We start from the raw sequence: 15,647 nt of genomic DNA on the forward strand, positions 1-15,647 counted from the left end.
ACGAGAAACTGTAAAGTGATGATAAAGCTTAATGGAACACCAGAAGAGGCTAAGGTCATCTCGAGGAATTGGATATATATAAGTGACAATACTACTGGAGTCAACTGTATGGAAGAGGACCAGAGTCAGGTTGTAATTTGGACATGGGACTGTGATAAGATCACCGGATTTTCTCTATATGTTGGTAGACAAATGCACGACTGCTAATGTTGTTTCGGGGTTTTTTTTGTTTTTGTTTTTTTGTGAGAATAATAGTCATTTAAAGAATACTCGTTTATAATGAGCGATGATTTAGATTCTAAATCATATGATTTTGAAGCCAATATTGATCTAGAAGGGAATATGCTTAACACAATTAATGAGATGTGAATATTATACGGAGGAGCAATTTAGAGATAACGTTGATATAAGTATTTTCTTTAATTCATTTTAATTGTAGAAGCCTCTATAAAAATTTTGCTCCGATTAATGATTTTTTGCATAGTTTGAGAGGCAAGTTTAAAGTAATTGCATTATCTGAAACATGGCTAGATGAGAAAAGGGACTGTGATTTTTATATTGATGGGTATGAGTTATATTACATAACTAGATCTAATAAGAAGGCAGGAGGGGTTGCACTTTTTGTTAACTGTGATCTGAAATGTAAACAACTTAAAGATATGTCTATGGTTACTGACGACTTAATGGAGACTGTTACAGTAGAACTAGAAATGGAAAGAAGTAGTAATATAATTGTTACGTGTATATATAGAAAACCTGGAACACTGACAGAAAAATTTATAGATGTAGTGGAAGATTTATTAAGTAGGGATAAGGGAAATAAGACTTTCTGTTTGTGTGGGGATTATAATATTGATTTTCTAAAAGAGACTAATCACATGGCATCAGACTTTTTAGAATTACTACTTGGAAATGGATTATACCCTCTGATTTCAAAGCCGAGTAGAATAACGGATACATCAGCAACATTAATTGATCATATTTTTATTAATAGTTTAGGGAATAATATTAAAAGTGGCCTCATCATAAATGATATAAGTGATCATTTACCTGTTTTTTTTACCTTAGATTACAATATGAGAAATCGTAAGGAGGAAGAGCAATTGGACAAATGTATAAGGATAAGAAATGAGGATGCAATGAATACATTTAGACATGATCTCATAGAAGAGGATTGGAAGGAGGTTTATGTAAATTATGTTAATGTCGCATATGACGCGTTTTTAAATACTTATTTGGCCTTGTATGGAAAACATTGTCCACTGGTACAGCTTAAGTTTAAGAAGAAGAAAACTAATTTTAAACCATGGATAACTAAGGGGCTAGTAAACGTGTGCAAAAAGAAGAACAAACTATATAGCGATTATATAAAATTCAGAACAAAGACCGCTGAAACGAAATATAAAGTCTATAAAAATAGGCTAGTATTAATATTGAGGAAGGCCAAGAAAGAATACTATAACAAACTATTTCAAGAAAAGAAAAATAATATAAATGGTATTTGGAATATTTTCAGAGAGATATTAGGCAACAAGAATGTTTCCTTAGATTTGCCTAAGTATTTTTATAAGGAAAATAAGATTATAAAGAACATGAATGAAGTGGTAAATGAATTCAATTCCTTTTTTGTAAATATTGGCCCTAATTTGGTGAATCTAATTAGAAAACATGATAAGTTAGAACAAAAGGATGATTGGAAAGGTGAAAGCAGAGTTGTTAAGTCTATATTTTTAGCTGATATCACTGAAAAAGAAATTGCAGCAATTTTAAACAAGACTAAAAATAAGACATCTACTGATTGCGATGGTTTAGATATGGTTATATATGAGGGGCCGTACAAGCCAAAATTCATTCTTTCATTCTCACATACATATATTCTTCTTTCAGACACATGTATTGTCACTCTCACATACATACATATATTTTCACTCTCACATACATATATTGTCATCTCGCCCACCTTTATTCTTATTTCATATCCATGTATATTCACTCTCACAGACATCCATTAATCTTCCTTTCACACACATGTATTCTATTTTTCTTAGTGCTACATATTTTTATGCTGACATATATTTATTCTCCTTGCAGGTGCAGCCCTTTCTAGTCATATTTATACATACCATTTACCTTTCAACACATATATATTTGTACTCCTATACTCATATATACATACATACAATCCCAGTGTTTATCCTTTACCCTTGCATACATACACTGACATTCACGTCTGCATTTCCTAACACAGGAAGTTCATCCTTTAAGCAGGAAGTCACTCTTAAACCAGGAAATGTAATACACTTGGAGAACTTACTTGACATACCCAGACCTAAACCAGAAGAACCAAGCAATGAAGCTGTTCAAAGTCATCCTGCTTTCTTTGCTAGTATTGCAGTTAATTTGTCTTTTAAGTAGTAATAAAAATGACATTAGAACTTTTTTAAATAATGTATTAGAATGTTTGGAACAAATTCAAAGAGAAGCTACAGATTCTTTTGTTCGTCAGAGGCTCCATAGAGAACTTGGTGATCACATTCAAACCTTATCTGGAATTTTGTCCATCTCAAGATTTGTTGACGATGCAAGAAATAGAGAAGCAGTGAATACATTACAGTCTTTAAATGGATGGCTGAATTTTTTACTGACTGCTTATGAAACTAGACAAGGAACTACATCTGAGAACAGACTTGTCTTGCTACCTCCACCTCTCATGACTTGCTCTCAAGGTCGACCGCGATACAGCATTTCAAGAGAGCACATATCTCATTTAGTATCTCTTGGAATGAACTGGCAAAGCATTGCAACATGCTTAGGGGTTAGCTCCCGTACTCTGTACAGGCACAGAGAGGATCTTGGCATTGAGCCACTGACTTATGCAACATTATCTGATGAAAACCTGAACAGGGTTGTTAGGGAAATTCTTCAGTATACCACAAATGCAGGTGAAAGATATGTGCATGGCAGCTTGAGGTCACGTGGGTTACGCATTCAAAGGTGGCGTGTAAGACAAAGTCTACAAGAAACTGACCCCTTTGGACGCTCCCTCAGAAGACGCAATGCAATACGTCGACGACTGTACAGTGTTCCTTTCCCCAATCAGTTATGGTGAGAAAATTCTAACAGAAAAACAGTCCTGATTCTAAGTCTATAGCGAAATGGATTATCTAAAGCAAAATAACTCATTGTTTTATTAACTCAAACTTGTGCATATCCTTGACCATGTCATAGTTTCCCCATACATAACTTATACTTATTTCATTTTTCTATAGGCATATAGATGGAAACCACAAACTTGTGAGATGGAGGATGGTGTTCCATGGCTGTGTGGATGGTTTCAGTAGAACCATCATCTACCTTGCGTGTTTAGATAACAACAGGGCATCAAGTGTTTTGTCACTGTTCATGGTTGGTGTTCAGAACTTTGGAATGCCATCCAGAGTGAGATGTGATCATGGACTAGAAAACACTGGTGTTGCCCGTTTCATGCTTTACAAGCAAGGACTGAACAGGCATAGTGTTATCACTGGCAGGTAGGGATGGGTACCGGTGTCCGGTGCCATGATGGCACCGGTTCTGACATAAACGGTAGTAACCAGACCGAAAAGCAGCGCACATTTCGGTGCTTTATTTCGTTTTTTTTTTTTCCTGAGCCAATTCTAGCCAATCATTTTACGTTTCCGAGGATAGTAGGCGGGGCCAGGTACGTACGTTCTTTTAGAGCAGAGCTACAGATTAAAACGCCCAAGGCGAAGCGGTAAAAGTCTGGCTGTACTTCACAGCAAAGATGCAAACTCAGCAGCCTGCAACAAGTGCTTTAAGCTGATACTGTGATACTGTCAAAGGAGGTAACACCTCAAATCCGATGAAACACCTGGCGATGCATAGCGGTTTTTTAAAAGCCGAGCACATCTACTGCGGGTGTGGTGCCTGTTATCGGACCCGGAGTTAACATCTCCCAAAAACCCGAAGAGTAGAGTCCTGGCCCCTAGCCCTGTTAGCATAGCAGAAATGATGACGGATGATGATGGCAGCAGCAGTCGTTCTCCTCTGCGTGAGTAGCTTCATGTTGTTCGTGTGTAATTAACGTTGAGTACGCTAACCACATTATTACATTAATGCATGTAAGGTGAACTAGCAAACACCGTCGTAGTTACATGCGGCTGTCTTCTTGTTTGATGGCAGATGCTCCCTTCACCCTGGCCAAAAGGCTAAAATGACCAAAGAAAAAGTGGAAAACAGTTAAACATGAGAGGAGGTTTTTGGACAAAGTTTGTGTTTTTTCCATTGTTTAAGCACTGCTTCCAGCCAAGAGTGATGCCATATATGCCCTATAGCTGCAGAAAAGGCTAACATTGTTATCTTTTTACAAAAACAACAGTTAAACATGAGAGGTTTTTGGACAAAGTTTGTGTTTTTTCCATTGATTAAGCACTGCTTCCAGCCAAGAGTGATGCCATATATGCCCTATAGCTGCAGAAAAGGCTAACATTGTTATCTTTTACAAAAAAAAAAAACAGTTAAACATGAGAGGTTTTTGGACAAAGTTTGTGTTTTTTCCATTGATTAAGCACTGCTTCCAGCCAAGAGTGAGACCATATATGCCCTATAGCTGCAGAAAAGGCTAACATTGTTATCTTTTTACAAAAAAACCAGCTAAACATGAGAGGTTTTTGGACCAATTTTGTGTTCTCCATTCTTTAAGCACCGGTTTGAGCACCGTTTAAGCACCGGCACTGTTTCAAAAGTACCGGTTTGGCACCGGTATCGGATAAAACCTAAACGATACCCATCCCTACTGGCAGGTCTGTGCATAATCAAAGAATTGAGCGATTATGGGCAGAATTAAATCGAGTGGTCTCATATCATTTTGTTAATCTTTTCAATTTTATGGAGGAGTATGGTGTATTAGATTCACTTAATGAGGTCCATTTATTTTGTCTTCATTATATATATTTGCCACGTATTCAAAGAGCTGCCAAAGAATTTCAGAACCAGTGGAATAACCATGGACTTTCAACACAAGGAGGGCAAACCCCTCTTTAGCTGTGGCAAAGGGGCATTATCAACAATGCAGGAATACATAACCCAAATATGAATGGTATTTGTGAAAATGACTTTTGGTATTGATGAATGCAGACCACTGCCAGAGCTGGAGACAAACAATAATGTCATTGTTCCATCAATTAACATTTCCATCAGTGACACCATGATGGTTACACTTCAACAGACCTTTGATCCATTTGAAGATGATGACAATAACGGTATAGATTTATTTTATTTATTTTATTTTGCCTTGTTCGTTTTCTTGAGAGACAATCCTAAAATATCAATAAGGAGAAATTTCATTTACTGTAATTGTGGTTGTGCAGCTTAAAAAGAATACAGTGCCAAGACTGTTGTCAGTTCAGTATTATTAGAAGTTTAGTCACAGCTTTAAATTTCAAAAATGCTACTATCAACCTTTACAGGCATGTTGACGGTTTGTATACAATGTTAAAGAATTTATGAGTTGTATTATGTGAGTGTGTTGAGATTACTCCCAGCTGGAGAAAGGCGGATGGTAAAGAGGCTGTCAAGAAGGTCAGCTGTAAGCACTGAAGGTGACCAGCATAGAAGGGTGCGAAAACTCTCTGGGTGAGCTTGGATTTTGTCCAGCACCTCAAGTGTCCGTAGTCCATCCTGAAATCTAAATGATAATCAGAATTACCACAAATCACATAAAAAATGAATGGATCCAAGAAGTATAATCTAAAACATATGAATTATATATACAATAATTTTTACTTCAGATTATTCACATCATCAAAAGTGTATATCCCAAATCTGCATTTTTCAAGTGATGCTGTCACCTTTGGAGGCATGGTGTACCTACACATAAAGAAATGTCACACAAAATTCCCAGAATACAAGGCAATCAGCATGGGTTTGAGTTACTTAATGGACAATAATAAATACATACATACATACATACATACATACCTTTCAAATGGACCACGGACTCTGTGTATTACTTGGAACATGAGAATGTCATGTATAAGCAGATCCTTGTCTTCCAGCCTCCGCAGCGGCCTCAGGCAGCCAGCATTGGCTAAGTTGCTACTATCAGATCTTCAAAGGATTTACACTCTTTAACCTTCAAACAAAAAAATAAAAAATTAATGGGCCCCAATTAATACATGGAGTAGAACGAAATGCACACAATACTAAAACATTATCCAACAACTGACAAATCAGTTTTACCCTTTTAATTTTTTCACGCAGGTCACTATCGGCAACATCTTCTAAAACTGGTTTAGCCAAATCTGGGCCATCAACAAGGCAAGAGAAGAGTGTTGGGGACAGAAAGCCTGCTGGTGGACCACCATGTACAAGGCTTACTGCAATGGCTCTGCCTGCAATGAAGTACCTGTCCTCCCTCATGGCTAGAAAACATTACATGTCAATAGATGCATGAAAGCGCTTGACAAGAACTTCATAAAAATGATTTTTTTTATTGCATTACTCAAGGGATATCAGCCTAAAATCAATACATACCAGCACTATCAAGCGCCAAGTTCATTTTGCCTTCTTCACCCTCAAACATTGGAGACAGGGGCAAAGCTTCGATCAGAAGTCTTAGAAATTCTCTTCTTGGTCCACCCAAGTCAACAGCCTCTTCAGGTACTCCCATATCGTCAGAAAACCTGACAGAAATTGTGTGGCATGGATCATATGTCGCTCGTTTAAAACCTCTAATTGCTCCATCCAGGACTGTTGATCTATTAATGTTGAACTTGCATTTCTTCTGTTGGTTTATTTTTGCAGAAAGTTCCTCCAAAATATCTTTTGCTGATACCAAACAACTTGAATTCCTGTAGGATTAAAAAAAAAAGAAAAGAAAAAAAAGAAAAAAATATTGAAAAGAACATCAGTAAAAACATTCACATACAAGGGCAACAAGGACATACAAAGTTTTGTCAAAATCAGAATCAGCATACTTTATAAATCCCTAAAGGAAATTATAATCATAAGCAAAATGTACAAAGGAGTATATTGCTCAGTGGCTTTTTATATTGTTTATATGTTTTGGAGAACTAGAAAGCACTAGAGCAAAGAAACATGATATTTTTGAGTTTCAATGCATAATAAGTAAATTTCATTGTCAGATTGGCTCTGTTAAAAAATTCGCTGCCTATTTCAAATAAAATAAAATTTGCCAGCATTACAGCATTATCATTTGACTCTGTAGACATTATTCAAAAAACTGTTTTGTTAACAGCAAATATAAATATCATATATGCATATAAATATCTGAGGATGTATTACACTCCTTCACAACACTGGTTACAGAATTGGATTGCAACAAATATGGTGTGTTTAATTGGCTACTGTAAAACATTTGTATTTGAAACTAACCTTTCGCTCTGCAGGCTTGCTAGTATAGCCTGGTTAAGTTCCTCATCATCAGAAGACATGTCAGATAGTGGAGTCATGATTGAAAGGTAGTTATCGTAGTTTACAGATTGACTGTGTGTTGATGTAGAGGGTAATGCTGAACAATGATTCTCTGGATTCCTGGTCTGGTAGGGTGAGCTTGAGGTATTTTGGCACGTCAGGACCAGAACTGGATCACTTAAAGATGCAGATGATGAGGTAGAGGGCTGACTAGTGGAAGGGTAGATTTCCAATGAAGACACTGGTAACTGGCTGAAGGAAATGTTTGTTGAAGCGCTGCTGTACTTGTGTGAGATACTACTTTCATGGGTCAAGGCAGGAGTTTCCATTAATAATGTTCCATTACCAACTGATGAGGCAGGAGATTGCGTAGGAGCAGAGATTGGTTGGAAGGCAGCTGTTGAACTGGCAAAACTGTCTGAAGATGATGAGCGCAGCTGCCTTGATGAAACAGGGTTTTCTTCACAGTTTTCCTCACTGCTGTAGCTTGTAATATCATCCTTAGAAATAAAATAACAATAATAATAATAATAATAATAATAATAATTCACATATATTGAATTTGAACATTAAGTACCATCTATCCAACCTCTTCTGCTTATTCTTATCAGAGGTGGGGTGGTTGGAGCCTACCCCAGCTAGCATAAGGTGAGAAATTTCAAGAGTTAATAGAGCTTTCTCACAATTACTTTTACATACTAGACAGACAAAATTGTAACACATCTCCTGAACAGCAGTAGTCTTACGTTCTATAATTACAAACAGTCCAACAGAGCAGCTGTAAATTTAGTCAATACCAGAGCTTAGGATTAACATTTTAAAAAAGGAACTTTAACTTGGTACTATTCTATCCAACTACAAAAGGTGAAAGGCAAGTTTAAAAAGAACAGAGATGAGAAAGTTCAAAGGTTGTTTATGCACCAATTTTTGGTCTTAATATTATTACTGTACAGTGCTAAGTAGATTCATTCAAAAGTCAAATAACATACCAAAATTGGTTTTGGTGGTCTGATGTATAGGGCTTTCGATTTATAAATTTTATGTATGAGATTTGCATCCAGCTCCTGTCCTGCTCGCAGTTTGGGCGCAATCAGTCTGTTGCCACAAGCCATCAGAAACTCCAGGCTGGAAAACAGTTAAGTTGTAAAATGTTTAAAATCCAAAACAGCAAAAATGTAATCTTGTTTTCCTCTTTGAATCAGACTTAAACCAGTAGTAGCAGAAGTAAACTTTATACAAATGTAGAGCTGGGCGATATAAGATTTCTTCATATCACGATATGTTTTTTTCATTTCAGGCGATAATGATATATCACGATATAAGCCTGTTAAAAGATTTATTATGTTTATGCTTAAAAGTACATTTCATTGTCTAGATGTGTTTGCTCTTTTAGTATTCAGCTTAAATAGGGAAGTTACGCTCTGTGCAGGCTCAACAGGAAGTCTGCACGCAGCACAGTTCTATTTTATCTCTTCCTGTACGTCTCTGAGAAGGACATGCTACACAAATATGCTTGAAGTATAAATAAAGGCTGCCAACTATTGCAGGGTGTGAGCAGTGGCGGTCCTAGCCTGTTTGGCGCCCTGGACGAACACCCCCTCGGGTGCCCCCCCCCCCACACACACACATACATATGAAGAGAGAGAGAGAGTATGCATAGTATGCAAACGTCTACTAAACAGACATCATAATTCGTCATGATATGATGGTCAGATTGTGTGAGGGTAGATACCAATAACAGCTTGAGCTGATTTAACTCCGGTGAGAATTGGATCAAGGTAAAGGTCACACCAAATGTGAAAATAAGGAAAAACTTTACATTACACAGTCTTGATAGATGTTCAATCATCCAGGTAAGGAAATCCCAAAAAACTGACTCTGTTCATGTGGACTTAACGTTTTCAGTGGAGACTGAAGAAGTCACTTGGATAAAATTCACTTGGAAAATCAATTGCATGCAAAAAACACATTTTCAAACATCAACGTGTTAGTATTTGGAATAAATAGCATAAAGTTAGTTGTTCTCACTTCCCAAAACCTGTTCAACTACTTCTTAATGCAAATATTTTATCAGCCCATCAAACGGCAACCACTCCTGCATTTAAAAATATCAACATGGTCATGAAAAAGAGCTAAAGTTCACACTGAGCTTCAGAATGGGGACAAAAGATGATTTAAGCATGATGCATGGTGCAAAAATGCTGATCTACTGGAATTTTTCCACTCAACCAGCTCTAGGTGTTTCAGTGAATGGTTATAAAAAGAAACACACACACACACACACACACACACATATGAAGAGAGAGAGAGTATGCATAGTATGCAAACGTCTACTAAACAGACATCATAATTCGTCATGCAATGAGAACAGGAAAAATCAACAATTGACAATGACTAATTAATATTATATTATTGTATATATTGTTTGGAGTTTAGTCTGTTACTGTTACTATTTTTACCATTTCTTCTTGGAGGAACATAACCCACATAATTTCCTTAGGGATTAAGAAAGTATTCTGATTCTTAATGTTTTAGGATACATGACCTGCCATTATCCAGTGACACATCTGCTTACCTGTATCTTTTGCTTGTTTCTCCTTGTAGGAGCCATAATTAAATGTATTGAATTTTAATGATCACTGGGTTTTCATTTGTTTGGTTGCTATGGTGATGTGTAACGGGAGTCACGTGGGTGCTAGCGGTGACATTAAGAGGACGTTGTCAGTCTGTCTTTCACTGGTTTGATTTTGACAGAGCAGGGCTGGGTATCCGTACAGGGAGTGCAGAATTATTAGGCAAATAAGTATTTTGTCCACATCATCCTCTTCATGCATGTTGTCTTACTCCAAGCTGTAAGGCTCGAAAGCCTACTACCAATTAAGCATATTAGGTGATGTGCATCTCTGTAATGAGAAGGGGTGTGGTCTAATGACATCAACACCCTATATCAGGTGTGCATAATTATTAGGCAACTTCCTTTCCTTTGGCAAAATGGGTCAAAAGAAGGACTTGACAGGCTCAGAAAAGTCAAAAATAGTGAGATATCTTGCAGAGGGATGCAGCAGTCTTAAAATTGCAAAGCTTCTGAAGCGTGATCATCGAACAATCAAGCGTTTCATTCAAAATAGTCAACAGGGTCGCAAGAAGCGTGTGGAAAACCAAGGCGCAAAATAACTGCCCATGAACTGAGAAAAGTCAAGCGTGCAGCTGCCAAGATGCCAATTGCCACCAGTTTGGCCATATTTCAGAGCTGCAACATCACTGGAGTGCCCAAAAGCACAAGGTGTGCAATACTCAGAGACATGGCCAAGGTAAGAAAGGCTGAAAGACGACCACCACTGAACAAGACACACAAGCTGAAACGTCAAGACTGGGCCAAGAAATATCTCAAGACTGATTTTTCTAAGGTTTTATGGACTGATGAAACGAGAGTGAGTCTTGATGGGCCAGATGGATGGGCCCGTGGCTGGACTGGTAAAGGGCAGAGAGCTCCAGTCCGACTCAGACGCCAGCAAGGTGGAGGTGGAGTACTGGTTTGGGCTGGTATCATCAAAGATGAGCTTGTGGGGCCTTTTCGGGTTGAGGATGGAGTCAAGCTCAACTCCCAGTCCTACTGCCAGTTTCTGGAAGACACCTTCTTCAAGCAGTGGTACAGGAAGAAGTCTGCATCCTTCAAGAAAACATGATTTTCATGCAGGACAATGCTCCATCACACGCGTCCAAGTACTCCACAGCGTGGCTGGCAAGAAAGGGTATAAAAGAAGAAAAACTAATGACATGGCCTCCTTGTTCACCTGATCTGAACCCCATTGAGAACCTGTGGTCCATCATCAAATGTGAGATTTACAAGGAGGGAAAACAGTACACCTCTCTGAACAGTGTCTGGGAGGCTGTGGTTGCTGCTGCACGCAATGTTGATGGTGAACAGATCAAAACACTGACAGAATCCATGGATGGCAGGCTTTTGAGTGTCCTTGCAAAGAAAGGTGGCTATATTGGTCGCTGATTTGTTTTTGTTTTGTTTTGAATGTCAGAAATGTATATTTGTGAATGTGGAGATGTTATATTGGTTTCACTGGTAAAAATAAATAATTGAAATGGGTATATATTTGTTTTTGTTAAGTTGCCTAATAATTATGCACAGTAATAGTCACCTGCACACACAGATATCCCCCTAAAATAGCTAAAACTAAAACAAACTAAAAACTACTTCCAAAAACATTCAGCTTTGATATTAATGAGTTTTTGGGTTCATTGAGAACATGGTTGTTGTTCAATAATAAAATTATTCCTCAAAAATACAACTTGCCTAATAATTCTGCACTCCCTGTGCGTGTGTGTGTGTATATATATATATATATATATATATATAGATAGATAGATAGATAGATAGTACAATGAAAGAAAATCTAAATGCTCCAGTTCAATTACAGTGCGGCCCCCTCAATCACAAAAGCTCAAAAAATAAACTGCATGAGGATTTATTTTTTTTTACTGCTCTTTAAAATGAAATACGCCTACAAAGAGGCATACAAAGAAACATTTGTTATTACTTTTTACTTTGAGTAACGAACAAAAAAGACACCAATCATATTTCTTTTTTTTCTTATTTCATACACACACTGTAGAAACTGGACTGAAGGCATGACTTGGTATCCATGTTTATCTACCTCTACAGTGGTACAGATATTGATCCACTCACAACACAGAGTTGGATTGATGTCTTCTAGCAAGATTAAAATTCTACCCAAAAAAATAAATGAATTAATACAAAACAAAACAAAAATAACAAGAAAATTAACCCAACCTTTTATTTAGCAGGCTAATGTAGCTACCACCTCCCACATTAATAAAGAAGATTTAGTATAAAGCAGAGGTGTGGACTCGAGTCACATGACTTGGACTCGAGTCAGACTCGAGTCATTAATTTTATGACTTTAGACTTGACTTGAAAAAATGTTCTAAGACTTGTGACTTGACTTGGACTTTTACACCAATGACCTGGGACTTGAATTGGACTTGAACCGGTTTACTTGAAAAGACTTGATATTTCACCCCAAATCTAAAATTTAACACGCATATTATATAGAAAGTGTGCACCATTAATTCAATTCATTCATTAATTTATTCAAACCACACTCTGTATGTATGTGTGCGTGAGCTGTAGCACAGCCAATCAAATTAACCAGATTAAAAAAAAAAAAAAAACGCTCAAAAATGCTGCAAGTAGTTATTTTTTTTCCAGGTACATAAACTATGAAGTAGTCAACAAAAAACTGAAATGCAATATGCAAAACATGCAAGAAGAGAATCACAGACAGAGATGTAACAACTTCCAACTTTGTCCGACAGTTGAAGTTGCATAAAGAATGGTAGGTGGTGCTTCTCTTTTGCTACAATGAGATAGCTGACTTCATCTAACTAGCAAATGTTGTCCAGGCTACGTTGGTGATACTGTTTTTTTTAATGTGTATGATATTTTTGTCATGCGATTTTAAAGCCGGTCCTACAAGCGCATCCAAGAATAACATGCAGCTTATCTCAGAACTGTCAGTGAAAATTATTCTTGGAGCTAAGTTTAATTGAGCTGCATTTTATAGAGGTGCAATTTCACAATTTGTGTATATTTTCTAAGTTCAGTATTTCATCATGTGTTGAGAAAAACAGATTTAAAAATTACATGGTCTAATATTTACATTTAGCATATAACTGCAACATTCTTTTTTTTTTTTTTTTTTAAAGACTCGAAAGGACTTGAAATTCAAAGTTTCAGACTTGTGACTTTACTCGGACTTTTACACCAGTGACTTGAGACTCGACTCTGACTTGCCTGACATTACTTGAGACTTGACTTGTGACTTAACGATAAAGACTTGAGACTTACTTGAGTGACAAAGTGCGTTGCTAAATCAGCAAAGCAAAGCACATTTCGTATTTTGTATTTCGCAGGTGTACAGTTAAGTGGCAATCTGTTTTGTTCTTACCTTTTCCTTGATCTGCAGTTCCAGTTGCCAAAGTGTTTCTGGGTCTGATATCGCAAAGACTGCCGCACTCCAGTCGAACTCCGTGTAGCTACTTGGCTCGTTGAAGCTACCCGGGTGTTAGCTGGTCTAAAAAGTTCCCTCATCTCACTTTCCACCGTGCTGTGGGTAACACTGGGTGCAGTTGAGCCCGTCCCATCTCGATCAAGTGACGAGGACAACGATGTGACCGTTTCAGGAGATGATAAAATATTTCTTTAACACCCGTTAGCTTGCTGAAGAACTCGAGTTTCTTCTCCCCTCAATGCTGTCAGACACTTGAAAGTGACCCGCGTGCTTCTCAGCCAATCACAGCGGTACAGACACCCAGCCTTCCGTTTCCATTAAACTCCTTCCGTTTCCACTATACTCTTTCATTCACATACATTATTCTCTTGCATACATATATTTTCTTCAGACATGTATGCATTCTCTTTTTACAGAGGTGGGACCAAGTCATTGTTTTGCAAGTCTCAAGTAAGTCCCAAGTCTTTATCCTCAAGTCACAAGTCAAGTCTCAAGTAAAGTCAAGCAAGTCAGAGTCAAGTCGCAAGTCAAGACAGACAACCTTCAAGTCAAGTCCCAAGTCCGAAACTTTGAATTTCAAGTCCTTTCAAGTTTTTTAACCCTCTGGGGTCCCGGGTATAATTGGCCGTTCTTGACTACTTTTGATTTTACTTCTATATTTCACTTTTAAAATATATGTTTTTCTTGCCTTGTTTGGTATCATTATTTACAGCACAACCTCAAATATCTGAAATTTGAGTTATTTTTTCATTTTGGTATACTATATTAGCACAGTTGATCTAAATTCAGACAAAAATTCAGAATCCGAGTAGAAAAAAGTTATATTTTTTACATGTTTAATCTAATCATTTTCATAACTTGAAATGCAAATAGAAATTGTACATTTCTAAAAATTATGCACAAGTTTTGCAAACAACAAAGTTATATGGTACTATTTACCTAAAAATGCAGCCAAGGCCTCAGGCGTTTTTTGTATAACCATTTAAATCTATTTACAGAACAATCAGGTGTGCTGCATCAAATAAGAAGGCACACAAATTATTTGTGCCAGTCCAAAAAATGTAGTTTGTGTTCAGTATAAGACAGAGGAGAACACCACAGGCCTAAACCCTGCAGGTCTGACAACTGGAGGTGCAACAGTCCGGTTTTCTATGTGGAGACAGCGTTTACACTGGAATCTGCCTTTGACAGCTTTTTAGATCAAATATGAAATTCAGCAGTCTAACCGACACACAATACAAAACAATAACTACACAACAAACTAACTCTAGCCTCCAAACACGCTAAACGTCACTAATGTCTCACATATGAAACTCTCTCTCTCTCTCTTTCTTTCGCTCGCCTGCTTTCAGTCATGGTGTCACTCCTAAAACTTCCCTTCTCCCTAAACAACCAAATGTCACATGTTGCCTTATCATTTTTTTTTGATTGGCTGACATGGTAAACTCTAACACCAATAGGGAAGGGTGTTTTTTTCTTTTTCTTTTTCACCCGCAAGTGGAGAGCGTATGCTAGGCTGTCTGTAGAAAACGCCGTTTTTGTCTAGCATCCCTGTTGAGAATAACCTTTGCAAATAAACAACAGCTAATAATATAAGATCAAAGTATTTTATTTGATGTATTGACATAAATGACAGAAGAAAAAGGCCATGTATAGCAGGACTACTCAATTACACACTAAGGTGGGCCAGATTTTCTAACCAAAAAATTTTTTTTTCCCTGGCTCAGACATGCAAAAGTTAAACACGACCATACACTAATTGCAAATTAAACACAGTGATTTTGAATTGTGATGTGATGGTAAAATAAATATTTGTCAGTCTAAACTGGGTTAAATCTACGGGGTTAATGATGGGGAGGAGACGGAGAGAGACTGAGTACAGCTACAGAACCCACTTTCTGAAACGGACCCTGCTCACCATTCACCGACAATTCTGAGCTAACAAGTTGCATGTTATTCTTGGATGCGCTTGCAGGACCGGATTTAAAATAGCATGACAAACATATCATACCTGTTAAAGTCAAACAGTATCACCAACGTAGCCTGGACAACATTTGCTAGTTAGATGAAGTCAGCTATCTCATTGTAGCAAAAGAGAAGCACCACCTACCATTCTTTATGCAACTTCAACTGTCGGACAAAGTTGGAAGTTGTTACATCTCTGTC

At 37.4% G+C, this 15,647-nt stretch overlaps 1 protein-coding gene across 1 annotated transcript; it reads right to left on the bottom strand.

Annotated features, from left to right (window-relative positions):
- Nucleotides 1–5,402: 5,402 nt before the first annotated feature.
- LOC120439971 lies at nt 5,403–13,659 on the bottom strand. The gene is made up of 7 exons (XM_039611488.1): nt 13,419–13,659; nt 8,424–8,559; nt 7,396–7,934; nt 6,535–6,851; nt 6,241–6,422; nt 5,980–6,133; nt 5,403–5,686 (listed from the first exon to the last, which is right to left on the bottom strand). Exons 1-6 carry the CDS (start codon nt 13,559–13,561, stop codon nt 6,089–6,091), a joined length of 1,362 nt encoding a protein of 453 aa, XP_039467422.1. The 5' UTR covers nt 13,562–13,659; the 3' UTR covers nt 5,403–5,686; nt 5,980–6,088.
- Nucleotides 13,660–15,647: the final 1,988 nt, after the last annotated feature.

Source organism: Oreochromis aureus, linkage group 4 (genome assembly GCF_013358895.1).
Source record: "Oreochromis aureus strain Israel breed Guangdong linkage group 4, ZZ_aureus, whole genome shotgun sequence".
In the NCBI taxonomy this organism is placed as follows: domain Eukaryota; kingdom Metazoa; phylum Chordata; class Actinopteri; order Cichliformes; family Cichlidae; genus Oreochromis; species Oreochromis aureus.

Bases quoted from the DNA above. Each gene is read 5' to 3' on its own strand.
- LOC120439971 (XM_039611488.1), bottom strand. From the start codon at position 13,561: ATGAGGGAACTTTTTAGACCAGCTAACACCCGGGTAGCTTCAACGAGC. The intron at 8,560-13,418 runs GTAAGAACAAAA...ACTGTTTTCCAG, and splicing joins AACTGCAGATCAAGGAAAAG to CCTGGAGTTTCTGATGGCTT. The intron at 6,423-6,534 runs GTATGTATTGAT...AATGTTTTCTAG, and splicing joins CTTGGCGCTTGATAGTGCTG to CCATGAGGGAGGACAGGTAC.